General features: G+C 42.8%; 1 protein-coding gene across 3 annotated transcripts in view; it reads right to left on the bottom strand.

The window, feature by feature from the left end:
• Window positions 1-9,802: 9,802 nt before the first annotated feature.
• Window positions 9,803-26,455, bottom strand: part of LOC147437720 (serine/threonine-protein kinase/endoribonuclease IRE1b-like) — a 48,070-nt gene continuing 31,417 nt past the window's right edge. For 2 of the 3 annotated variants that reach the window (XM_086487216.1, XM_086487219.1), the window contains 2 exons: window positions 13,037-13,340; window positions 9,803-10,172 (listed from right to left, as the gene is read on the bottom strand). In XM_086487216.1, the coding sequence (XP_086343342.1) occupies window positions 10,017-10,172; window positions 13,037-13,340 (460 nt within the window). In that variant the 3' untranslated portion in view covers window positions 9,803-10,016. Of the gene's footprint in view, window positions 10,189-13,036; window positions 13,341-26,455 lie in introns of all 3 variants that reach the window. The other variant, XM_086487217.1, reaches the window with a different exon arrangement.

Below are 26,455 nucleotides of genomic sequence, written 5' to 3'. Positions count from 1 at the left end.
CGATAAAACTGTTTTTTGTATAAATGGTTTCCAATGTTCAATCGACTCAACTTTTTGGACGACATCTCCTTGTAATCAAGATATTTTAAGGACATTGTTGTTTGTATGTGGTGTAGATATCTCTATCAATTCATTAGAGAATATTTTTTCCAAGCATATTGTTGCAAATTGTTCTCACAACTTGGAGATCACAAGTGTGTGGCTGAAATTGTGGAATGATGAGCGTGTTGCTTGTAATGTTGACGATAAAACTCTTGAATCTCTAGTTTGCCAACGTATGGGCACAAGAGCAAATTCTCCTTTGCTTTCAATCAATTTGATCAATCTAGCTTGCCATGTCTTGGAGTTTCAATGTGTTGTTCATGTGTTTCAAAAACAAAATCATCAACATTCTTTCAACGCTAATCCTTGTGTTGCATCTTCTTCCTCTTCTCATGGCTTGTTCGTCTTTATTTGTCAAGATGGATTGTTTGTTTTTCCACAATCGCCTTCCATCAAGAAACGTAAGCGTTGCTCCTGGCCTAAAGATCTTGCCGCTAGATTGGTGGATGTTGTGAAGAGTTTTCCAAATGAGACAGCATTGCATATAGCTTCTCGATTTCGAGCACAAGTTTGTTCTTCTTACACATTGAAACAAATTCAAAAGAAAGTTTACTCAATATCGAAAATGTTGCATAAAGACAATGTTGTGCCTCAATCTAATAAAAGATCTAGGAAACAAAAATATCTAGTGGAAATTCAAGACACTCCTGCATATGGATGTTTAAGTTGTGGTAGTCTTTTGTTCAAAAAGAGTTTGCATTGTTTGAGTGTGCTCGAAGCATCTTTTCTTCAAACCTTGATGGGATTGCAAATATTTAACTCTGCTCTAGACAAAAGAGTTTGTTTCTCTTGTAAGCAAAGCTTGAAATCTCAAAGGAAGCCACTCTTTTGCATACATCCACATTCTCTCCTCAATGAAAGTATTGGGAGCATTGCATTGTTAAATGCAATCGAGAAGCACCTTGTATCACTTCGCATTCCTTTCACCCAAATACGAGAGCTCAATTATGAGGGTCAGTTCGGGCTGCGAGGTAGTGTTGTTAATGTCATGGCAGACTTGACAAGAATTCAAGCAATCTTGCCGCGTTTTAGTGATGAGCACGCTACAATCCTTGTGGAGATTAAGCGTAAACTTGAGTATGCCCTTGCATACCTTAGAAGGGGTGTATGTCCCTTTTATGTGCTCCAAGCATTGAAAGATTTGATTAGCACCCCTTTATACATAGAGCACAAAGCCTCTATTAATGAATCTTGGGTTTCTACTTTTCACATGAGTCCAGATGTAGTGTTGTATGAAGAAGATGAGGTTGATGAGTTAGTGAATGAACATTCCGACACCCTTGTACATGGTATCTATTCTTCACAACTAATCATCGATCACAGTGCACATGTCCATAGCGTCGCTCCGTGCGAAGGATTTTCCCCATTGAGCCTATTTGATGATGCCGATTGTGAGGAATTATCATTTCCAACTTTGTTCTTTGGAAAAAGAAGAACCTATGCAAAGAAAAAAAAATTACTTAAAGATCGCACAATGGGAGCTCAAAAACAAGGATAGTTGCTTTGCGTTAGACATTGAAAATTTGTTCTTCAAAGTGATGAAGATTATCATCGGCAAGGTGCTTGGTTGTATATGGGTACGTCTACGCAAGGGAAAATTGCAAGGCATGCAACTATGCACAAAAGATGTTCAGAACAACACTAACATTGATCGGATACTATCATCCCAGGTAGGATATCATGACTTTGAATCTCTGCGAACATCATCAGATTACAAGGCCAAACTCAAGTGTAATGTCGTCGCCATGATTCGACAAATAGGACAGCCTACCCTTTTTGTCACTCTATCATGTGCAGAGCAAAGATGGAAGCCATTGCACGAATGTCTTGCTGCGCTTAATCCACAAATCAATGAATCTAATTTCCAATCTAGTGCACATTATATCCGTGCGTTGGTTCGTGCAGATCCTATCACCACAGCTTGATACTATGTCCATAGATTCAACGCACTTAAGAAAGAGTTGAAACGAAATTCAAAAATACTTGGCCAAATCATGGATTTTTTCTTTGTCACAGAATTTTAGCATAGGGGAAGCCAACATGATCATGGATTAATTTGGATTGACAATTCTCCAAAGCTTGGGATTTTTTATGACAAAGAAGTGATTGCTTTTGTTGATAAATACATCTCAAGTGACAAAGATGAATTACCTATTGACCTACAAAAAGTACAAATCCATTCCCATCGAAGAACTTGCAAAAAAAGAAAGAAGCATTGCCGTTTTGGATTCCAAGACCGCCTGCACGGCAAACAACCATCTTGCGTCCAATACGATCAAGTGAAGAAAGGGAATCCATTCTTCTTGCGAATAAGACACAACTCGAAAGCCAACTTGCAGCTCTGATACACTGCCCTGAAATGAGTTTTGATGATTGGTTATCCTCTTTAAGCATGGATGAAGACATGTACCTTGAGACACTCTCAGTTTCGCTCTCAGAACCAACACTTTTTCTCAAAAGACAACCAAAAGATATATACACAAACAATTTCAACAAAACAATTTGCACATTGTGGGATGGCAATCTTGATATTCAGTTTATTTCAATCCTCATGGAGCTGCTGCATACTGCACATCATATATGACAAAAACAGATTCGACCACAAGCAAAGCAATCAACAAAATCCTTGAGAAATGCAAGAAGGAGAGTCTTCCCACATTGGAGCATCTTAAGAAAATTGGAGGTGCCTTGATCAATGCTCAAGAAATCACAGCTCAACAAGCAACATACATTTCACTATCTCTTCCATTGCACAGCACAACCATGCAATTTATCTTCATCAATGCAGACTACCAAACCCAAAGAACACTATTGTTAAAGAGGAAGACTTCCTTGCAAACACTTCATCCTGATGACACAGACATATTCTTTGATGATCTCGTAACAAAGTATACAAAAAGACCAGCTAACATACAAAATCTTTGTTTGGCAGAGTATGCAAGCAAATACACTATCTCACAAGGGACACACCACAAGTGCAAAAAGCCTCGGATCATCAAATATACAAGCTTCAACAAGGAGATCGACAGCGAGAGACATTACCACCAACTATGTCTGTTGTTTCTACCGTTCACAAGCGATGAATCCACGTTCGATGCTTTGACATCAACTTGGAGAGAGAGATATGAATCTAATATTTCTATAATTGCACAAAACATGGAGCCTTTCACAAAACTAAAAATCAACAATCAAGAATCTTCACATCTTGCTCAATCTCCTCACAAGAAACTCAACAAGAACAATTCACTTATGAGCTTGATCTCGACCTACCAACCACAAGGCATCATATCACTCAACTACCAACATCATCCAGATTCCTTGGAATGCCAAATAAAGAATATCACTCAATTGTCATGAGTTTGAATATAGAGCAAAGACATCTTTACGATGATATTATGACACGAAAGAGAGTATGCCCAAATGACAAAATCCACCTTTTTTTAACAGGAGGCGCCGGCACAGGGAAAACCTTTACTTTGCGTGCAATCATCCAAGGCTTGGTTCGACACTATGCACCTTCGATAGAAGGAAATGGTGAGCTTCCAACAGCATTGTTGATGGCATATAGTGGCAAAGCAGCATTCAACCTTGGTGGCACAACAATACACACTGCATTGCACCTTCCATTGATGTTGACTGAGATTTCCCCTCTTTCCAACGACACCCTCAATGACCTATCCCAGGCAAACACAAACCTCAAACTAGGTTTTTTTTACGAGGCTTCCTTAATAGGCAACAAGCTGCTACGTATTATTGACACAAGACTACGATCTATAAAGCACAAACACAATGAACCCTTGAGTGGCCTAGACGTTATCTTTTGTGGCGATCTTTGCCAAGCAAGCCCTATCCGCGATCGTTGGATATTCAGCGACACAAGCAATACACTTGACATCCTCACACCATCGAGCTAGAACACACATATCACATGCACTAAGCTAACAACACCAATGCGCCAATCAAATGAATTGTTTATAGAGGTCTTAAATAGGATACGTGTTGCGGAGAAAACACAAAGAGACTTGGCATTTATGAATGACACATTTGCAAACAACAAATTCGACATTTTTACAACACCTCATCTTTTCTTCACAAATAAACTAAAGTCCAAGCACAACCAAACGGTCTTTGAGAACTTGCAAGAGACACCATACATCATCAAGGCTCATGACAAATTCCACAAAACATGCTCAAAGAACCTAATCATTCCAAACAACCCTCAAGTAACTGCTGGATTATCCTCCATCCTTGAGCTAAAGCCAGGGATGATAGTCGAACTTTGTGCTAGCAATATCAATGTGCTTGATGGTTTGGTCAATGGTGCAGATGGAATCTTCCAAACAACAAACAACAGAGAACAATCATTGATAGCTTGGGTGGAGTTCTTCGATACCTCAATTGGGAGAAGGCAACGATCCCAAAATGCACATCTCTACCATGCAAACATGAACAAACAATGGACACCAATACTTCAAGTCACAAAAGACTTTCAGGTAGGAAAGAACCCACTCAACCTAGTCTCAAGATCACAACTCCCAATACAAGCAGCGAACGCACGCACAATCCATAGATCCCAAGGCTTGACAATGACAACAGTCGCATTCGACCCTACTGGGATCCAATCTCATGGCCTGGTCTACACAGCTCTATCACGTATCAAAGACCCTGCAAATCTACATATTCTTAGTCCCATTCTCAAGAGCCACATCAAAATTGACCCCATAGTCCTGAAAGAAATCCAACGTCTCCGGACAGATGCAAGATGGTCCTACTTGAACGAGCTCCTGGTTGCACTTGCACAAACACACCATATTGTTGAATCATTAAACATCGTCTCAATCAACAAACACATTGACCACATCAAGGGCGACCCAAACTTCATGTCATCCAGTATCTTGTGCTTCCAAGAAACGAAACAAAAAAAAAGTACGAACCCCCTGACACCAAACTTTGAGCATATTCAACATTATAATGGTTATGGTGTATCTATATTCCACCATCCAAGCATTCAATCCATATATCAAAAAATTGTCTCAAGAGCAGGACTTGAAATAATCGATGCAACTTTCTCTTTCGAAAATCAAACTGCAACTCATATCCATGTCATGAATGTAAACAAATCACCAAACACACCAATAAAAACACTTCTTTTAGAACTCCAACACTTGATACAAGAAAACAATTAAAAAAATGTGAGCATCATACTAGGGGACTTCAACATCGACATCAGCACCACAAAAACCCAATACCAACAGTTGGAATCTCTACTTCATTCGGAGAACTATCGGCAACAAATCAAAGATACAACAACCATCTATAATTCAATGCTAAACCATATTTGGGTGAGAAGCCAACAACCTCACTACATTTATGGCACAAGATTTTGCTTTTGGTCAGATCATTCAATCACATATATGTTGATCCCAAAATAAATAACCCAAAGATCATTGGAGGGGAGACCTCCCCTCCCTTCCCACTTCCCCCTCCCTTCCTACCCACCAAACCATCGAAGCAAAGGAAATCTACATTCATACCATCCAAACACCTGCTTTGATGTATATCAACTAATCTCACCATATGTATCAAACACAATTTTTGTAACCTGCAACCATTTGGTCAACATAGTTTTTCCCCCTGCTCGATCTTGAGGCTCAACATGCATGTATGACAATTACTTCATCTCTAAAATGTGTCTCTCCCAAAGCAACTATGCTAGATTCAATGGATTTCCACCTGCCTCTCTTTCTCGATTAATCTTCGCTTTCCATTTTTCTATTAGCAAGGCAAATTTCTATGGCAGGCCTCGTGATTTTATCACATTTTTTCATCTTGTTTGTCTAATCATGGGTGACCTGGCTACCCACAACTCTACAAAGAAAGTATATAATCTAAATGAGAGAAATGGACCCGTGGTATTTTATTAACTCTATTGACAAATTAGGGTTCAAGTCCCCGTTTATATACGTATGCCTATATGCCTTAGGGCATGGTTTTGACACCAGTTATTGGAAGTTATTGGAAATTAGGGTAAGGGTTTCAAAGAAGAAGAATGTGGGGGGATTCGCCAAGCTAGCATTCATGGTTGAGAGAGAGAGAGAGAGAGAGAGAGAGAGAGAGAGAGAGAAGACCACCAAGAGTATTTTAATGTCATAGGAAACTATCCCAAGAGACCTTAAAAGATCTATCCGATGAGGAGAGTTGACACACACACACACACAAACACACACACACACACACACACACACACACACGTGTGTGTGTGTGTGTGTGTGTGTGTGTGTGTAGAGAGAGAGAGAGAGAGAGAGAGAGAGAGAGAGATGCTAAATGAGGTACATCTTTGTAATTGGAACTTCAATTGAGGTACATTTATGCCTTTTATATAAAGGTTGAGTTCTTGTGACACCATGGGAGACATCATGGATAGTTTCATCAATTATAGCATTACTTGCCTAAGTGGATTATGCACGACTTCACATTGTTTTTGCTGACTAGATAATGATTGGATTGCATATGCAACTAGATGGGATACACACCTATTTGGATAAGGCAACTTCCAAAGTCTTTGAAGGGGAGTGGTGCGGACATGGCAAGTTCTCTTTTTGAAATTGGGAGAAGGGGAAAGGGGGGTGCCTACTTTTCTTGGCCCTTGATTTGGGCTTGATCTAGTGGATCATTGTGAAAAGGGAAATGAGAATGGAACCATACATGTTACATATTTGGCTTGATCTAGTGGATCATTGTGAAAAGGTAGACATGGCAACCATACATGTTACTTTCCTATTTGAAACCTAAGGTTGACTCTTCTACCATATCCTTACTCTAAAACCTTGGGGAGGGGTTTTCAAAGACGATTGGCCATGAGCAAGATCTCTTCGATTCACACTTTTTTTTTTGACACACCATAGAGCCTATAGGGGGAGGTGCGTAACCCTTCCAAATATTAGCCATGTTACATGGTCGGGCAAGAGCCACGCGTAGGCATCACCATGGACACCTAATTGATGCACCACATGCTGGGGACGACAGAGAGAACTCATAGCTAGGAACAAGATCACTCGATTCACACACTTTGTGACCACAAACTTGAGAGTGTGATTGGCCATGTTTTGGTCTACTATATGACTCAAATTTTGAGTTCAAACCATAGCTCGATGACAAAAAGATGATTTTGCAAACAACATTTTGTGTTAGAACATGTATTCAAATGAATCTTGATGGAGCATCCTTTAAATAGTTTCTCAAGATATAATGGCCCAATCAACTTGAAACACGACATCTTCCTCTAGTTGGCCCAAACTATTTAACAATCTTAGCGTGAATCTGTTTGCCCATGCTAGCTTCTTCCTTAAAGCCACATGGAAAAATATTGAGGCACTAACAAGCCTGGGCATATCTTGCAATCAAGAGAGATTGAGAGCAACACGAAGCTTATAAGTGCTTTTAGTAAGTATGCCACAATTCACATGCACCACGGCTCGATGAATAATTTCACCATGCATATTTTATTACAAATCGTTAAAGACTTGAAGCTGGGTATAACAATTTAGGCAGGACTAGTCCATCAGATGTGCATCCTGCCATATATGACCACCCTTCAGAGGAAAAACCTTCACATGAAGTAATTTGGACAAAATGCATGGAAAACTCGTCTTGTGCCACAAATCCATCAGGATATCATTTCCAAAGCATATCCTAGTAAGTGTTCACATGGCACCAATTGTAGTCAAGAAGGCTTCCACAGGTTCTATCAACATGGATCAAAAACCCTTTATGTCATGGCTAAATGGTATCCCTGCAATATCCCCAAAGACATCAATCTCTTGAGACTTCTTGAAAGACATCAAAGATATACTCTGCGCAGGAAAGGGCTCCCAAAAGAGAAGCCTGAAGGCAACCCACATGCCCCAAGGAAGCCACCCGCGATCCACGAAGTAAATCAAGAGTGAGCCACACAAGACTCTTCCTTTTTGAGTTATGAGACTAGTGCTCCCACTCCAATACATATACCCTTCAAATTCCTCTTGCTCCTTCCCACCTAGGATCTCTTCCGCTGCCACTTGGGAGCACCTCAAGCTCCCCTCGCAATTCCACTACAAACTTCCACAAAAATTCCCATTTCTCCTTCATCTTGGACCCCCAAAAGAAAAGAAAAAAACATGAGCCACAATTTTGGCGCAGAAATGCAAATACCCATCGAAGGGCTACATAAAGTCTTTTTAATCTTTTGTAGAAGCACCACATTTGACATACACATGAACCAAAAATCCATCAAAGTTAAATCAACTCCATAAACCATTTCACCCCAATTTTTCCCATCATGGATGTGAAGCATCATGACAGCATTCAATAGAAAACAGCAAAAACTCTTTGCCCTGTCCCTGATCATGATCTCAACAAGGCCTAGTGCTCTTCATCAACAGCTGCCCATAATTTCAACAACCCTTTGTACTCTTTGTCAATAGAGTTATGCCCATATTGTACATGATGAATACGGTCCCCTTTGGCGTTGCATCACCTGCCATCAGATTTGACTGTGACAAGCTTTTGTTTGATTCGAGATCAAAGTTGATGGCCACGCCCCAAAATCGAGCCTTGAAAGTACAAACACAGAATGAAAGAAAGCTCCATTCACCCTCAGTACATCTTTGCCCTGCCCCTAACCATCATCTCAGCCTGTATCCACAAAAGACTTACTATGTGATTTGCATCGCTGTCCTTCTCAAGCATACAGCTTGAAAGAAGTATTGAAGGAAGCTACAGCTATAGGTGCAACCATCCCAGTAGGTTGTAGACCTAATGCCAACATTGTGAACTCAGGCATCACGTTGATACCAGATCCACCATCCACTATCACACCTGAGAATTGCCACCCCAAGACGAACCCAGTGAGACAAGGGCTTCTATATTCAATGAGGAGAGCAGCGGGGTAGGATATCATGCTGCTTAACATTGACATGCTAGATTTGCATGCGAAGTGCATAGCCCTGCATTGATTAAAAGGCCTGGATTGATGTAATAAAGAGAAGGCACAAGCTTCTTGCACAACACACAATTTCAGAACTAAGAATCGCAGGTTTAGATTGCAGGTTGGTGCATAGGATAAATGAGGCAGAGCAACCAAGAGTGGTACATGCAGAGAGGGCCAGTGATGCTCTGGCTTCTGGCGAAAGCCTGATTGATGTGAACTGTATGAGGCTTACACTCTTTTTTCCGGAGCCGGTTTTTGTTTCTTTGGGTTTCAATGTTCATAATCAGCTTATCAGACGTATACAGAAATGCAGAAACTTGGTAAATGCCAGCTTGGAGGCATAAAGGAAAGAATGACTTCAAACAAAATACAAAGCGCTTTAAAAACTTGTAATGTTCCACGAAGCCCCTACATATCTGATGTTCATGAGATTCTATACACCGTAACCCGTTACAGCAATTGAAATAAAGACCATTTACAAAAACCTGGATGTTTCAAAATAATATCTTGCACAGAAAGAGTGTGGAAGCATATGTCACCAAACAACCAACCCAAATACAGCATTCTGAACAATCTGTGCGCGCAGAGTGCACGCGCAAGATAGATAGATTTCATAATTGTGGTCGGAGGTCAAATATGACCCAAAGATACATGTGATGTCCTATGGATGGGGCTGATAGTTGGCGCGCGGGGGGGGGGGGGGGGGGGGGGGGGGGGGGGGGGAGAGAGACCTTGTGTAAGCCTTTGATTCAATGATTAGGAAGCGATGCACAAAAGAATGCCGTATAGCATTGTCATGGCAGCCGCTTGTTAGTGATTAGAATTTACTTCCTGATATGGTACAACGAGAGGCCAGAAACTCATCATTTAATGATGGTGACTGTCTCTTTGGCAAGGTTGTCTGTGTTGAGCAGCAACCATACCTCTTCAATTACAGTATGCTCAATTAATTAATAAAGTTAAAATCCTCTGAAAAGTACTTTCTGAATCCCTCTTCATTTTGGCAATGTCTGTACATTATTCCAAAGACCTCAAGCAAAAGCCTAGGAAATCTGTTCCTGAAGTAATTCTCGAACCCCTCTGGATATAAGCCGAATAATTGCTGCAAGAAAGACAAGCTGAAGCTGAATCTCTCTCTCTCTCTCTCTCTCTCTCTCTCTCTCTCTCTCTCTCTCTCTCTCTCTCTCTCACACGCACACACACACACACACAACCGAGAAACGAGAACGTCTTCCCCAGTCACACCAATGGCTAGCAAGGCAAATCAAGCTAGAAAAAATATGTAAGGTACAGTACATATTCGGTCCGTCCTGTACGTAGTACCAAATGGATTGAGTTGTTAGGTACGTAAAATTCGTATGTAAATTTTTCTTAAAGCAGAAAACATACATACAATCCGTACTCTCCCTGTGCAAGGCTCTGTAGGTAACTTCTTGTATCTGTTGCAGAGATAGCTTTCTTGAATAAGGCGCCTAAATAACCCAAAACAAGGGCGAAAACAAGCGCTGGATAAGCCTAGCTGTTTTATTTTAAATTAAAAAAAGCGTACATTACGATCCGCACGGTACGGACGTACGTCAGGATACAGCCTTGAGGCAAATTCGCGCTGACAAACAAGCGCATTTCGACATTGGAGATAGAAATAAAAGCTCGGAGGAAGGAGATGGAAGAAGAATGAAGAGAAGGGAAAATAGTTTTTCTCCACGAGCAAGAGGAGACGGAGAGAGGATGGAAGAGGAGAAAGAAAGTCTTCAAGAGAGAATCTCTCTTTTGGAAGGCACTATTGCTACCCTTACGACAAAAGAAGAGAGAGAGAGATACTCACTGACAAGAAAGCCATTAAAGAAGAGATCACCAAGGAGATCACGGGGAGCATTGAGAAGAGGAGAAAGAAAGTCTTCAAGAGAGAATCTCTCTTCTGGAAGGCACTATTGCTACCCTTACGACAAAAGAAGAGAGAGAGATATACTCACCGACAAGAAACCCATCAAAGAAGAGATCACCAAGGAGATCACAGGGAGCATTGAGAAGAAGCTCGATGCGCAGAAGAACAGATGACTGAAGCTGTCAAGAAGAACCTCCAGCAAGAAGTAAGAGAGGGCGAGAAGTGGATTGGAGTGGCCAAGAAAGAGAAGACCAAGGATCATACATCTACCCGAACTATCATTAACATGACATTGGAAGAAGAACAAAGGAGGAGGACACGATCCATGCATGTACGCATATCTGGTATTAAAGACCGTGATAATGTGGATGAGGAAGTTAAGGAGCTTATGACAATGATGGGGGTGACAGCACCCACATATACAAAACCATGGAGGGTGGGGGGAAAAAGAAGGCAAATATAGGCACATCCTCGGTCAAAGAAAGGGAACTTCTTTTGCACTTCCGCTCCATGGAAGCAGAGGAGAAAAAGAGGCCAACTTTAAAGAAGACGGGTGTTTTGCAGAACATTTGAACTCCTGTACGCAACTTGCCATTCCCAAGAGGGTCATACCATGATATAGTTCACCCATGATTTATCAGATATATATACTCTTCACGCTTTTGGGGCATCTGTCATCTGGATCCATCAGCACCCTGGACGCTCACTGATCAGCTCTCATCTATGTTGCATACATCGCCATTAGTAGCTTCTCACACCACACACACACACACACACACACACACATTTGTAACTCCATACTTAAATACAGTCTCTAACTCCACTTGGTATACCAGCATTTCACTCCTGCCAATACTAGCTCCACACACACACACACATAAAAGGTACTGCACCATCTTGGACAATGCCCCAGAACAGATGGTTTAGTGATGAGTGCAGAGAAAGAGATCTACAAGCCATTCCGAACGGCAAGCACAGCACGCACTCCAGGAGATAAGAGATGAGGACCCTTAACCGCCATAAAGGCGGGAGTTCAAGGAGGCCTAGGAAATGGAGCTCTTTTACCTACTCATGAGCACAGATTCAACGCTGGCATGGCACCGACTATGAGAGCCCCGGGGGCCCACCTATCCCATTCATGACCCCCACAGATGGCATGACTATGCGCATACTACCACGATTCCTGACAGCCACATATACTAGAGTCTCTGGGCTCTTCCTACCACATCAACATTCTTCACAGTTGCGATGGTAGAGAGAGTCATCCGCTACTTACAGCCTGGCTAGTCCACAGATCACACAGGTAAGTAGAGTGAGCACCTCATATATGCAACTAGCACCCCCGCTCCTTTCATTGCATTGCTCTTCAACAGAGCACTGGCAAAGGGACTACAAGCAGAGTGGACTAAGAACATATCGAACCTATCCAACAACTCCAGGGACACACTCAACCCCGGCAACTTGGAGCAGTGCTGGAGGCCACGTTGAATTCATATGCACAGAGTGACTAACTTAGAGCACAGGAACAAGCTGGGCTTCAGACTAATTTAGAGCATAGGGACAAGCTGGGCTTTAGACTACTATTCATCACTTTCACTCTTGCTGGCAAAGTGAGGTGGTTTGAATGAGATGAAACAGCCACTATCTTAGAAGAGTCTTATAGAGCAACGAGTCAAGCATCTTCATAGTAGTAACTTAGCACAGGCACTCAACTGAAGGTTGATGTAATATTGCACTTCTTTGATGCCAAACCAAAGCGAAAGAATACAAACCTGAACATATTCTTATCAAGAAGAGTCGACAGACTCGCAAAGACAGACATCATCTTTCACATCAAGCTTGGCATGCAATATATGCCATTATCAGCTGAGTTAATTTGTAGGTAAGAGTGGCACAAAAGGGGGTTTCAAGGAACAGGCGTTTTTGGTGGTGGTTACGGTGTGGGGCCACCGGAAGAGGGGGGGGGGGGGGGGGGGGGGGCGAGGGGGGTGGGGGCATGTTACAACTTTCAGCAAAGACAAACCCACATTAGCAATGTAAATGATGAGAATCTTGAGTAAAATAGCATGAAATTAACGTACTTGAACTTCTGGAGGTAACTCCCTGAAATGACTGGACTTGTTGCGGATGACACGAAGAAGATCCCTTACGTTGTTGAAGTTATATTTCCGATATTTCCCAATGTTTTGTAGGAAGACTGCATCCAACTTTTCAGCCCAAGAGCAACCAAGAGCTGATTGTGAAGCCACCTCAAGATCTTCAATAATAGGCGACTTGTTTTCCTTGTCCTCTACCTCTACGTAGTCACTAGCATCACATAGAAACTTAAGCCGCTTTTCAGAACTCCAGAAGAGAGGATGGACTCGTATATTACCAATGTCCGGTCTGCAGAAATTAAAAGTTGAAAACAAATGTTAGACCACCAAACAGTGCCCTGTAATAGTTGACAAAAACGAGCAGCCCTTAATACAAATGAGCAAAGCATCATTTTTTGAAGCTCCAAAACAGCATCCTCCAAAGAACATTGACTTTGAGAGAACAAGAAGGAAAGTCAGGACAAAAAATGGGCTATGAAATTAAAATGAGAGTTAGAAAGAAGCACAGACCCAATCAAACACTAAACAAACCTGCAGTCCAAGCAAGAAAAAAGCAGCTACGGAGTGGCCTTGAGCAACACCAGCCTACATGCATTGAGGATCGCTTGAGATAGCCACTTGCATGGAACCCTTTGGTCTATACACATAATTAGTGAAGCAGGCCCGTAGGGCGGCTTTCACCCGATTCTTTACTTGAAAAACTTTACGACATAGAGAAACTTCATGAATCACGAATAAACCTGTGACTGGAATTAACACTTCAAACAAACAACGGCCTAGCAACTAGAGCGCTACCAAGCAAACAGCAACACCTTGTAGGCCTCAAAGACTGGCGCCCCTTTTTGTATTTCTTTATTCTTATTGCAAATAGACGACCCGAACACTTTCACCTAACTCTCACCAAGCTGTCCAAACCTATCCATGGCTGTAATTGCAGGTTTTTGACCCAATTTCGCCGACATAACGGCGCCAAAACCTCTGTGGGTCAATAGTACATGTCAAGGACACTGTCCCTTTCGATTTGGAAGCTTTCCAGTGAGCTGCAGGTCAATTTCAGCGTGCTGTCATTCCCTGTTTTATCACTGTCAGGTGCCCACAGCCTTGTTTAAGCATCCCAAGGCTTTCTTGAGGCTCCCCTGGCGATATCCTTCAATTTAGATGTGAAACCCTAAACCTGCAGAAAAACACAGCAGGCTGTAATTTTCTGTTTTGGATCGCTTTGGGCGGAGCGAACACATCTACGCGTGTCTCAAGTGCTCCCGCACGCAATGGGACAGTGCCCCTTTGAAATCGACGAGTTTTCACACGAGAAAACTCTCCGTTTTCGCAATCCTTCGCGATGGAACTGTGCGTACCTGTGGGGGATTAGCAATTAGCGAATCCAATTCCTGTACAAAAGGCTCTCGCCTTGGCAAACATGCATAAAACCCCCAGAACTGTACATGGTCATCTGAGAAGCCCAACTAGTGGGGTGTTACAATATGTGCAAAGGGGAGAGAGAGATGCACAAGAGCAAATCATCGCGCTACATAGAGCAAGGGAGAAGGCAAGCTTTCTATTATAGTTGTGATCACCTGCACCCACTACTCACACACACATTGTAGTCGCTTGAAGAGCAAAAATCAGCCCTCTCACAAAATGGGCGCCCCCTCGTGCTGATGAATTTGGCAAGTCCACCCGGAGCCACCATGTATCCACTTTGCCTCTTTTGAGTTAATTGCTAGTACACACCGACTTATTAAGTGTAGCGAGGGGCATAAATGACTTTGGATTGAGGCTAAACACCCTTTTACTGCTCGGTTTCTAATACCAACTGGCCTAACTGTCACAAACTGCTGATGTGTCAAGCCCTGAAGAATGGAGCCAACTTGCACATCTCAGCCAAGGGGCCTAAACCCTAAGAAGAACAAGCAACAATAGAAGAAGAAGTCCTACCAACTTATGGGACCTCGTTCGATGGGGCCCCAGTGACATAAAGGCATAAAAATACAGAAAGCCCACACACACACACACATGCGCAGAGGAATGGCTTGGCAGCTATATGGATTCCCGGAATTCACACTGACAGGCTGTACGGAAAACCTAGATTTCACGCAGGACTGCTGACATGGCAAACTGTACGGATTTCTGCATTCACGCTGACAATGATGACGTGGTAGCCTGTACGGATTTCCGTGATTTACGCCGGCTGAATTTTCAGCGCCACCTTTTGGGACCAGTTGCTTTTGCATTTGATTGCTTTTCATGTAACTGCTTTTCAAGGTCAAGGGCCTTTAAATAAGTGTAGAGGGCTCATTCTCTGGGACACTTCTCGGAGAAGGTGCAGAGTTTGGAGTACCGGCTTGTACCATGTTGATGTAATATAAAGAAATACCGAAAGGGGGGCCAAGGTTTGAGGCCAATACTCTCTGGAGTGGAATTCCGCCATTGTGTCGCATGTCGTGTCTCTCTTTCAGTTCAGTTGTTATTGAAGTGCTAAAAGTATGTTCAGTCTGTTCTTTTCTATTGGCACGTGGTGCCCGTCTTGTGACAGCAGTATCAGAGCATCAAGCGTGTGCTTTTCTGAAAGCATACCATTCCTACAAAAGAGCAGACAGAGCAAACCAGAGACTACTGGAATTTTATTTGAAGACCCCGGACCTATTAGGCACTCCCACCCTTACTTCATCGCGCATCGGGTGCGCTCCCGTCTTCACCGCTCATGTCTTACAGGGCATGAGCCATAAAGATCACTTGCAAAGAAGGATCCAAGATTTGTTTCGAGTTGGTTTTTCTCAGAGACAGTGCCATACAGAGGTTGATGACTATAGCTACCAAGCCGCACACTCCAAGGACTTGGCAAGCTTTCAAGAAAATTTTTGCCCGAAGTTATATGGTTTCTGACATCTTCCGTCGGAGTGCAACTTTTGGCAGAGTGGGGTATCTTGAAATGCTTGCCACGGAAACCCTAGCAGATTATAACTTGAAATTTCTCCACAACTCTCAATAGATGTCTTTTCACGAGCTGATGACCTTGGAGGTCTGATGTGATTGCTATGGCTTGGGACTACCATCGCCACCAGAGGAACACTACCTGTCCAAGAGCTGATGGACCATGCTGTGGTCGGCTACGACCTTATGGACGGAACCTAACCCTAATTTTTTTTTGTGCAGGTTTCACGATGGAAAGTCAGTCGACTTTTCGAGCTCGACTGATGTCGAGATTGCTTTTTAAGTTTGAGTTCTGTTTAAACTTGTTTGGTGATCCTGTTTGGAATTTGTTTGAAATGGACGGTATCTGTTTTGAACCTGTTTTGGTGCCAATTTGAAATGTTTGACTCTGGTTTTAATACTGGTTTCATTAATTGGTGATTTTTACTACTAGGTGGAGTAGTGAGAAATGTTGTTTTTGGTATTGTTTGAACCTCAGAAGGACGCAGACAGAATGTCTGGGAAGCGTTTCATTGTATACTAGAAAACCACCAAACGACGCAGATGAGATGTCTGGGGAGCGTTTGGTTGTATGCATGAAAAATATTGTTGTTGTGACTCCCGGCCCGAACCTTTTTAGGTTATGCGGGAGGAGTGATGAGGGAGTCGTTGAATATCTCCCGGCCAGGACCTTGTTAGGTTATGCGGGAGGAGTGTTCATCAACGACTTTATGTTTCTATGTCTTGTAGCATGCATATGAGCGCATTTGTGTTGCATTGTGATATGCCAACCACTAAATATTCCTGATTGGATGAGATTGCCTGGGTATGTGATTTTAGTGCATCAAGACACCCGCGGAACATCAATGCGGTCTGGGTGTGATGGCTAATCTTACTACGCCGGAATATCAAGAGTTCCGATTTGGACGAAAGGAGAAGCCAACTCCTTGATCAAAAGAACCAAAGGGAGAAGCCAAATCCTTAGCAAAAAGAGTAAATTGATTGTCCCTCGGAATGACCCTCGGAAATTTTTGAGCTAACTTTGAGCTGTTTTGCAGATATGTTGTAATCACGGACGATTACTTTCTTTCAAGAAGGGGGGATGTCACAAACTGCTGATGTGTCAAGCCCTGAAGAATGGAGCCAACTTGCAGATCCCGGCCAAGGGGCCTAAACCCTAAGAAGAACAAGCAAAAGTAGAAGAAGGAGTCCTACCAACTTATGTGCCGACAGGGCCCCAGTGACATAAAGGCATTAAAATACAAAAAGCCCACACATACACGCGTGCGGAGAAATGACTTGGCAGCTGTACGGATTCCTGAAATTCACGTTGACAGGCTGTACTAAAAGCCCGGATTTCGCGCTCGATTGCTAACGTGGCAAACTGTACGGATTTCCACGTTTCACGTTGACAATGATGATGTGGCAGCCTGTACAGATTTTCGTGATTTACGTTGGCTGAATTTTCAGCACCACCTTTAGGACCAATTGCTTTTGAGTTTGATTGCTTTTCATGTAACTGCTTTTCAAGGCCAAGGGCCTTTAAATCAGTGCAGAGGGCTCATTCTCAGGCACACTTCTGAGAGAAGGTACAGAGTCTGGAGTACCGGCTTGTACTGTGTTGATGCAATATAAAGAAATACCGAAAGGGCCGCCAAGATTTGGGCCAACACTCTCTGGGGTGGAATTCCGCCACTCCGTATCGCGTGTCATCTCTCTGTTTCAATTCAGTTGTTATTGAAGTCCTAAAAGTCTGTTCAGTTTGTTCTTTTCTATTGGCACGTGGTGCCCGTCTTGTAACACCGACCATCTCATGGTGACCTGCCCTTCCCTTCTCAACTGTGGGTGAAACTCCCGGCCGTCGGCTGTTTCACACTGGCCACAGAGTGTCCGGCCATTTGTGACTTCAAAAAGAGGGTCCGAAAAATTAAAAATCGAGGGAAAGAAACCAACAACTAAGGTTAGTGGTTGCCACGACATACCCCCCTCTTGAAATCGCAAACGTCTTCGATTGCATGCCAAATATACATGTCGTAGATGATTTAGTATGATTAGCATCCTTTTATCATCACATATATCCACAGGAAAGGTCATGAAACGTAGATACAAATGACTTAATGAGACCTTCATACTTTTGTCATTTCATCTACAATAGAAGTGAACATAATACCTTTTTCATTTGTAGAGCAGTATCCACTTCTATTGCACTAAATCCGTATGTACATATGATGTGCTAGCTCCGTCATTTCCCTCTTTCAAACACGTTGAGTTGGGGCATACGTAGGTTGTAACGAAAAGGCCTCAAGGTAAAGCTGCAATACATTCGGGTGACTCTAGCAGTTCACACTCTTCCATTCACTTTGCATCCATATGTGGATAGTTCTTGAACTTCACCAAATAGCATCTTGCAACCTGTCCCTTAACTTTTCTTTCCTTATGTGCCAAAGGTACCAAGATCTCATCAAGTTTCTCGACTTCTAGTTGATCCTCATCTAGCAGATCTTCTTGCACATCACCCATGGAGAATCTTAGAAGACTCACGTGAAACGCATTATGAATCTTCCAAGTATTAGGCAATTTCATCCTCTAAGAAACATCGTTGATCTTCTCAAGTAATTGAAAAGGCCCATAGTAATGCATGCTGAGCTTCAGAAACAACCTTTCCTTGCCCTTCATTTTCTTTAACCTTGCCTTTTCAAACCGTAAAAGTACCCGATCACCAGGTGAAAACAACAATTCACGACGGTGACGATCAGCAGCCCTTTTCTGTGTTGCCTAAGTCTTCTCCAAGGCAAGCTTGATCTTCTTATACATTTCATCTGTCACGATTGTGACTATGTTAACAACGTTACATCTACTCCTAGTTGCAGATACGCGAAGTGCCATGCCAAGGAGAACCCCTACGCTTGGATGGTCACACCCGTGCACCCAAGAGACGTGCCTCTTCGCCAAAAGCCACACTCCTTCGACGACTGGTCACACTACGGGTGCGACTCTTCGCCTAATGGTTGCAACTCTTCGTCGAAAGGATGTGTCTTTACGTTTGAAGTCATGTCTCTTCACCAAGAGACGTGTCTTTTCATTTGTCTCTTCGTCTCCTATATAAGGAGCCTATTGTACTCAGTTTCAAGCAATCATCAATCAAACACAGAGTCTTATAAGTCTTGTTTCTGAGTTCAATTCAAGTTTCTTAAGTCTTAATCATGAGTTTAAGTACTTAATTAAGGATTCGTACCTAGAATCCTCACAGTGGTATCAAAGCAAATTTTTTCCCAGGACCCGAAGGTTGTGAGCCTCTCACCCTCACCGCTACCCTCCCCCCCCCCTCTTTCCCGGAGTTGCATGGAAGCAGAAGAAAGGTGGTACACATGTGCATACGAGCATGAGGTAGCTTAAACTTATTCTGTTCCAATTCTATACATAACGGACAGCAGTACAAATGTGTGTGTGCGGGTGTACCGGTGATAATGATCCTTAATGAGGAGGTTGGAGCGGAAGTGCCCCTTCAGTTTGAAGAGTTCGCACCCCTTCCCAAGGATCGCACCCCTTCACGCGAACGGTTCTCAAATCAGCCGAGCAACACCCCTTCACCTTGGCGGTACCCCTTGGCGCCATGAGACTCGCAGATGGGCTGAATTTCTGCAAACGTTGGCTGAATTCTGCTACGCAAGGCTGAAAATCTGAAGCGCTGGCAGATTTGCACCTTTTCGCTGGCATTTATTTCACGCTCGGAAGTTTTTTTTACGCTGGCAGCTTGTCAAATTCAGAGCAAGGATTTTTATTAAAACGACCCGGCCATGCACTTGATTTCAGTGGCCGCCCAAGAACCAAATTTTTTAAAACCCCATGTGAAAACACCCAAAATTTTATAAGCCAATGTGAATTCACTTAGAACTTTAAAAAAAACCTCCGATGAGCTTACGTTTATAAAAAAAAAAAACGTACGTTGCCTCTCCCTTGCTCTGCTCTGTGTGCACCTTTGCGCAAGACGTTTCGCACACATGGCCGACGCGAACCAATACACAAGATTTCTCGATGAAATTTTGCAGGTAAATTTCCGTACTCAAAGCCGGCAGTGATAATTATTTCTATTTCCCCGACTCCAGAGCGCCAACTTATTCCAAACGCATTTTCCGCTCACGGAGCATCCGTCCCAGAACCTGTTCCCGACCCAGAACTTACACCTCGTAACCATTTCAAATTCTCACGATGGAGGTGGTCAATCTAACGATGCCCTTACTCTTATCAAGGAGCAGATGGTCACACTTTCCATAAGTCTCGCATCACTTCACACTCGCTTGGATGAGATGCAGACGCAAAACAATTCTCGAAGTCATCCTGCTGTTTCTCGGACTACTCATGCAACATCTTCAACACCTTCTTCCGAAGCTTCAGTGGACGAACCAAACGAACCAGACCCAACTGAAGAGGTAGACAATCGCGAACTTCAATTACTTTATAAAATTTTTAATGTTGCACAGAAGAAGAAGCTTGATGTTAAACTACCGGAACCATACACTGGTCGCGGCGACAAGCGCGTGCTAGACCAATGGCTATTCAAAATGGAGGTTTACTTATCGAACACAGACTTGGTCGAGAGTAAAAAAGTTGCACTTGCTAGTTCTCTGCTCAAGGACACAGCATTTCTTTGGTGGCAACGACGGGTTGCTGATGGTAAACACACACCTTCTTGGGATAAATTCCGGCGTGCTATTTGCAAGGCGTTCGAACCTACCAATGCGGATTTTCATGTCCCGTCCTCTCTTCGCCGCCTGAGCCAGACAGGTTCCTTGGCCGCGTACATCATAGAGTTCCAAAGGCTAACAACTCTGGAGATAGAGACCCTTAGTCCCTCTGATAAACTTCACAGTTTTATCGACGGACTCGAACCCCACCTGAAGGACGATGTACACAAATACAACTCTACCACCTTGGATGCTGCAATTGCCTATGTGGAGCGTCTTGGCGATAATTGACGCCCTACACGAGATTTTCTCCCTGGTGACAGATCTTCAAACAACGATCGCTTTTCACAGCGCTATCGCAGAGACAGCTATAGCCAAAGTCAACAACATCAGTCTCAGTTCAGACAACAAGCAACGCACCTTATTCAACTTCAAGGTTCTATTCTCAAGATCGACAATCTCAAAGCAGATCTTCTTCACATGTTCCTCCACTTGATCGTGGTAAAGGACGTGATTTTTCTCCAGATCGGCATTCCAATACTCAGCAAGGCTCTTCGTCAAATGGATCTTCGACTTCAAAGAAGTAAGGATTATGTACAATTTACGGTGGTGACCATAGATGGTATCAATGTCCAAAAGAAACCGAATCCGTCTAATTCAAAACGCGGAAACATCATCGAACTTTGAACAACCAGATTCTGCAAAGGATAAAGGAAAATCTATGGTCAATACGATTCGTGTCTCAGAGGATATGACTATTCTTATGAAGCATGCTCAGTACAATTCTTCAGTCTTGGAGCCTCTCAAAGCAAGTTTTGAGCCTTCTTGGAACACTCAATGGTCGCTCCATCAATATTTTGGTGGATAGCGGATGCTCAAATAATTTCGTCAGTGGATGCTCAAATAATTTCGTCAGCACTCATATAGTTCAACAGATTGGCTTACCAACTCAGAAGACACCTCACTTATATGATGTGGAATTAGCAGATGGATCAATTTTGACTTGTGATCAAACAGTTCGACAATTGCAATTCAAGATTCAAACTTATGCACATCAATTGGATTTTAAAGTCATGCCTTTATCTTATTACGACATGATTCTGGTCAGCATTGGTTATTCCAATATGATCAAGCAATTAGCTTTTGAGGACATACTATCAATTTGTTCAAAGATGGACGTGAATTGACTTTACACGGGCTTTCTCATGCAGAAAGAGTGATTCAAGCCTCACGTGTACTAGTCAAGCGACATGATATAGTGGATTATGAAGAGAATATGATTTCTGATACAGATGCAGGTGTCTATGGTTGCTACTAGGTGGACCCAATCCACATTGTCAGACTCAGTCATCCAAGGTAGAACATCCATATAAGGCGAATCTTTCCCAACATCAATGTCCATTTTACATGTGTAACAATACTGCAATGGGGAGTGAACTATGGTGTCAGATCTATGATCACTTATAAATCTGTTTCCTAGAGGATATGCTCGACCAATTACAAGATCCACTCGAATGACCGAATCTTGGAACTGCAAGTAGACATGGTTTTTAAACCAGTCATGCACCATTTTTGCTTCCCTCATGAAAGGACGTCCTAAGATCATCTCATATGTCATAGTGTGCTTAGAGGAATCCATAACAATGAAGGTATTTCTTATTTTATGTCCAAAGACCTTGATCTTGAGATCTCCTAGCATCCCAATAGGTTTAACAATAGACCCATTGGCCATCTTTACTACTATGGTTGTGGTCCCAAGGTCAGGTCTTCCCATAGTTTCTCAGTAATTTTTAGTCACAATGCTAACCCAGCGCCACCATCAAGGATTCCCTTGGTACGGTCACATTGGATTCATCCCCAGATATTATTATTGATGAATTTTTTAATTCATTAACTTCTCCTGAATCAATTGATGAAGACAAAGATAAGGAGATAGTTGCAAATTCCGAGTCTGAAGATGACTATGCTTTCTTTGATTCTTTACTGGATGATGATATGCCAATTGCAAGTCATGAAGTGAAAGTTTCTGAAGATGATTCTGAAGAATTTTGGGATTCATTCTTGGAAGATGATTACAATCTCAAGCCAAAGTCCTCTCCAGTGATTACCAAAGTTGAAGTTACCCCATCTGAAGAGTACCTTGAGAAGATTTCCTCTTCCCCAAATATTTCGCAGTTACTAGAAGATTTTGAACAAGAAATCTTACGTCGCATAAAGGATTTTGAAGATCAACCTCTTGTTGCAGTCAACCTGATTATGCCAGATTCCTCAAAAAAGTTTTGGAATAATGCAATGACGTGGGATTTAGCAGTCAAAGCAAAAAGGTTTCACAAGAAGCAAAGGTTCAAGACAAAGGTTTCCGATAACTCAAAGATTGAAGATTTTCAAAGATTCAATGCTTTTCCAGAGTTCTATCAACATCAAAAGTCATTTCTTTGACACGGGCTCTCATTTTAAATGGGAGGGAATGTCACGATTGTGACTATGTTAGCATTACATCTACTCCTAGTTGCAAATACGCGAAGTGCCATGCCAAGGAGAGCCCCTACGCTTGGATGGTCACACCCCTTCGCCCAAGAGACGTACCTCTTCGCCAAAAGCCACACTCCTTCGACGACTGGTCACACCCCTTCGCTCTACGGGTGCGACTCTTCGCCTAATGGTTGCAGCTCTTCGCCGAAAGGATGTGTCTTTACGTCTAAAGTCATATCTCTTCACCAAGAGACCTGTCTTTTCATTTATGTCTCTTCGTCTCCTATATAAGGAGCCTATTGTACTCAATTTCAAGCAGTCATCAATCAAACAGAGAGTCTTATAAGTCTTGTTTTTGAGTTCAGTTCAAGTTTCTTAAATCTTAATCATGAGTTTAAGTACTTAATTAAGGATTCTACCTAGAATCCTCACATCATCCATGTTTTCTACATATCAATCTGCCTCAAAAAAATTGTCCTTTGTGTGCAAAATGAGAGGAACCTTTTTGCCACCCTCAACAATCTCAAGAGGTGCCTTGCCTCACTACGAATGCATCGTATTGTTGTATGCATACTCAAGCATGGGTAGATATTGTTTCCACTTGCCCTTATTATCTAACACATAACATTTCAGCAGATCTAAAACAGTAGAATTAGCCTCGTCTGCCTGCCCATCAGTTTATGGATGAAAACTTGAGTGTGGTGCCCATGTTTTCAAACAAGCCTCTCCAAAAAAGATTGGTCATACGAGGATCACGATCACAATAGACTGTGGCATACCATGGTACTTGAAAACATTGTACATAAACAATCGTGCCATCTGGTCAGATTTTATCTTCTTCTTGACAAGAATAAAATGAGCCTGCTTGCTGAACCTGCAAATAATGGTCCATATACCATCATTCTCTGTCGGCGTTTTTGGAAGATCAAAGATAAAATCCATAGCAATGCTTTCCCATGGCTTATCTGAAATAGGCAATGGTTGTAATAACCTTGGTGCCTTTTGCCTGTCAAACTTGACCTTTTGGCAAATCACGCATGCTAGCACAAAGGCATCCACATCTCAAAGTAGGCCAATAAAAGAATGTCTCGACCGCTTTTAATGTCGCATCTATACCACGATGCCCTGCACGGTGGGACATGGTTTTCTACCATAACGCAATGGCCTAGTGACACCTAGTCCGCCATGCATCATCATAAAACAATCCTTGAGGAGATAGTGCTCATGGCGTTTCCTGTCTTGCAATTGTTCAGAGATCCTTGAAAAATCTTCATCGATAGCATAATGTTTCTTCATGTCATCAAGCTCATGATGGTAAGGAATTGACAAAGATGAAATTTGTGGCTTTCTTGATAACGCATCAGCCACAACATTCTTCTTGCCTTCCACATGCAAGATTTGAAAGTGGAACATAGAGAGAATGTTTGCCCATCGCATGTGGTTTTCGGATAACTTTGACTGCGTCAAGAAGTATCGCAAGGTTTGAGGATCTGTTGGACAACAAAATCGGCACCTAACAGGTAGTGCTTCCAGCTAGAAAGCGCATGAATCACGGCCAATAGCTCTTTCTCATGGATTTGCTTAGTCTTTTCTGGCCCTTGCAAGATTCTGTTCTCATAAGCTACTACCCGACCATCTTGCATTAACACTGCCCCCAAAATATTGCCACACTCATCACACTAGACCACAAACGACTTTCTGAGATCTGGTAAAACAATTACTGAGTCTCAACTCATCTTTGCATCGCACCCTTCCAGTGGCATGATATACAATTCCTATGTGTCCACATATGACTGGATATGCAGACACAGCTTTCCGATGACAGGAGTAACACACTCTGAGTGGCCAAGACATGCCAACCCTGCCTCTGTTGTGTACCTCATCTCTTCAGCTTTGAGGGCCAATTCTAGTGAGATAAAATTTGCTTTAGCACCTGGATCAAAGAAGATAAGTGTTGTCTGGTCTCTGACTTTACCCCACGCTCTGTATAATTCACTGGCATCTGAACTTGGCCTATCACCCACCATAGCTGGCACTAGATCTACCGTGGGTTTAGGCTTCTTGCCTTTCCTATCCTCTGAGTCAGCTGGCCTCCTCCTCTTGGGACAATCTGCAGCAAAATAACTATGCTGCTCGCATATGAAACATTTGTTCTCAACCATTAGAACTTTCTTTTCCTTGAACGACTTGCGCACAAAAGGCTTCCTTTTCTTTTTCTTGGCCTGACATCTCAGCTGAGTCCTTGCCTTTGTTCGCCTTTTTTGACCCCTGGGACGCTTCATGAGTCACTTTCACGATGGGCTTCTTTGCTGAATTTTTCTTTTGATGATCCCCTTTCACGTTGCCCTGAAACCCATTGTCCTCTTCCTTCAACAAGGCAAGACCAGTGTTGGCAACTTCCTTAAGCTGAGTGAGGGTAGCAAGTCTGTTCTTTGTACGGTAATCTCGAAGCCCTTTAGGCCAGCTCACAACAATACTTCTCAATCTGCTCTGTCAGTGGCACAAACCTGTAGGAGGTTACTCAGAGCAACACTTTACAGAACCTATGATTGTACTCTTGTAGGCTCTTTTAAATAACCGCAATGAGTTGGTGCCAATCCGTCATGACATCGGCTTCAAATTCATTTGACAGCCACGCAGATGCATACATTTTCTTGAAGTATACCCATGTGGGGGGTGCCTGTCCTTGCATCAACAATGTTGTCCACCATGTAAGCGCATTGCCTTTCAAGAAAGTGGAAGCTTTCCTAACCTTGGAGGCCTCTGTAAAATCCCCCCCCCCCCCCCCCCCCCTCGTATAAGCTGTATCAAATTGCTGGAGGAAAGTAGGAGTCTTTGCCTTATCCTCAAAGCCACTCAAAGTATCAAACTTTACAGTTGCACCACCTTCTTGTAGGCTTTTGTCTTTTCCAGTGCTCCCAAATTGTCATAGGGAATTGTCTGCAACATGGGCACTGCAATAGGGATCATCGGCGCCCCTTGGCCATTGACATTTTGCGTCACTCGTGCCATATGCGCCTGCTGATCAGAAAAACCAGCCATGCCAAAATTGCCATGTGACACCCCAAACTCCAAACTGGCCTTGGTTGCTCTGAAACCCTTGTTGCATGCCAATATTTCCATACATGGGGTTTGGCATCATGCCTTGCATACCCCCAAACACTATTCCTGGCATAAATTGTTGGTTTCAAGCGCATAACCAGCCATGTTTTGAAACACTGATCCACCCCTGAAATACCCAAGATGTAACATGGGTGGTGGAAAAACTTGATGCATAGCCTGGAAACTAGTTCCCCGTCCATTTAATGCAACATGAGAACTCTGAAAGGTGGCTGGT

This window comes from Adiantum capillus-veneris, chromosome 17 (genome assembly GCF_014529385.1).
Source record: "Adiantum capillus-veneris isolate H3 chromosome 17, ASM1452938v2, whole genome shotgun sequence".
NCBI lineage: Eukaryota > Viridiplantae > Streptophyta > Polypodiopsida > Polypodiales > Pteridaceae > Adiantum > Adiantum capillus-veneris.
This window is presented reverse-complemented; position numbering and strand designations above follow the sequence as displayed.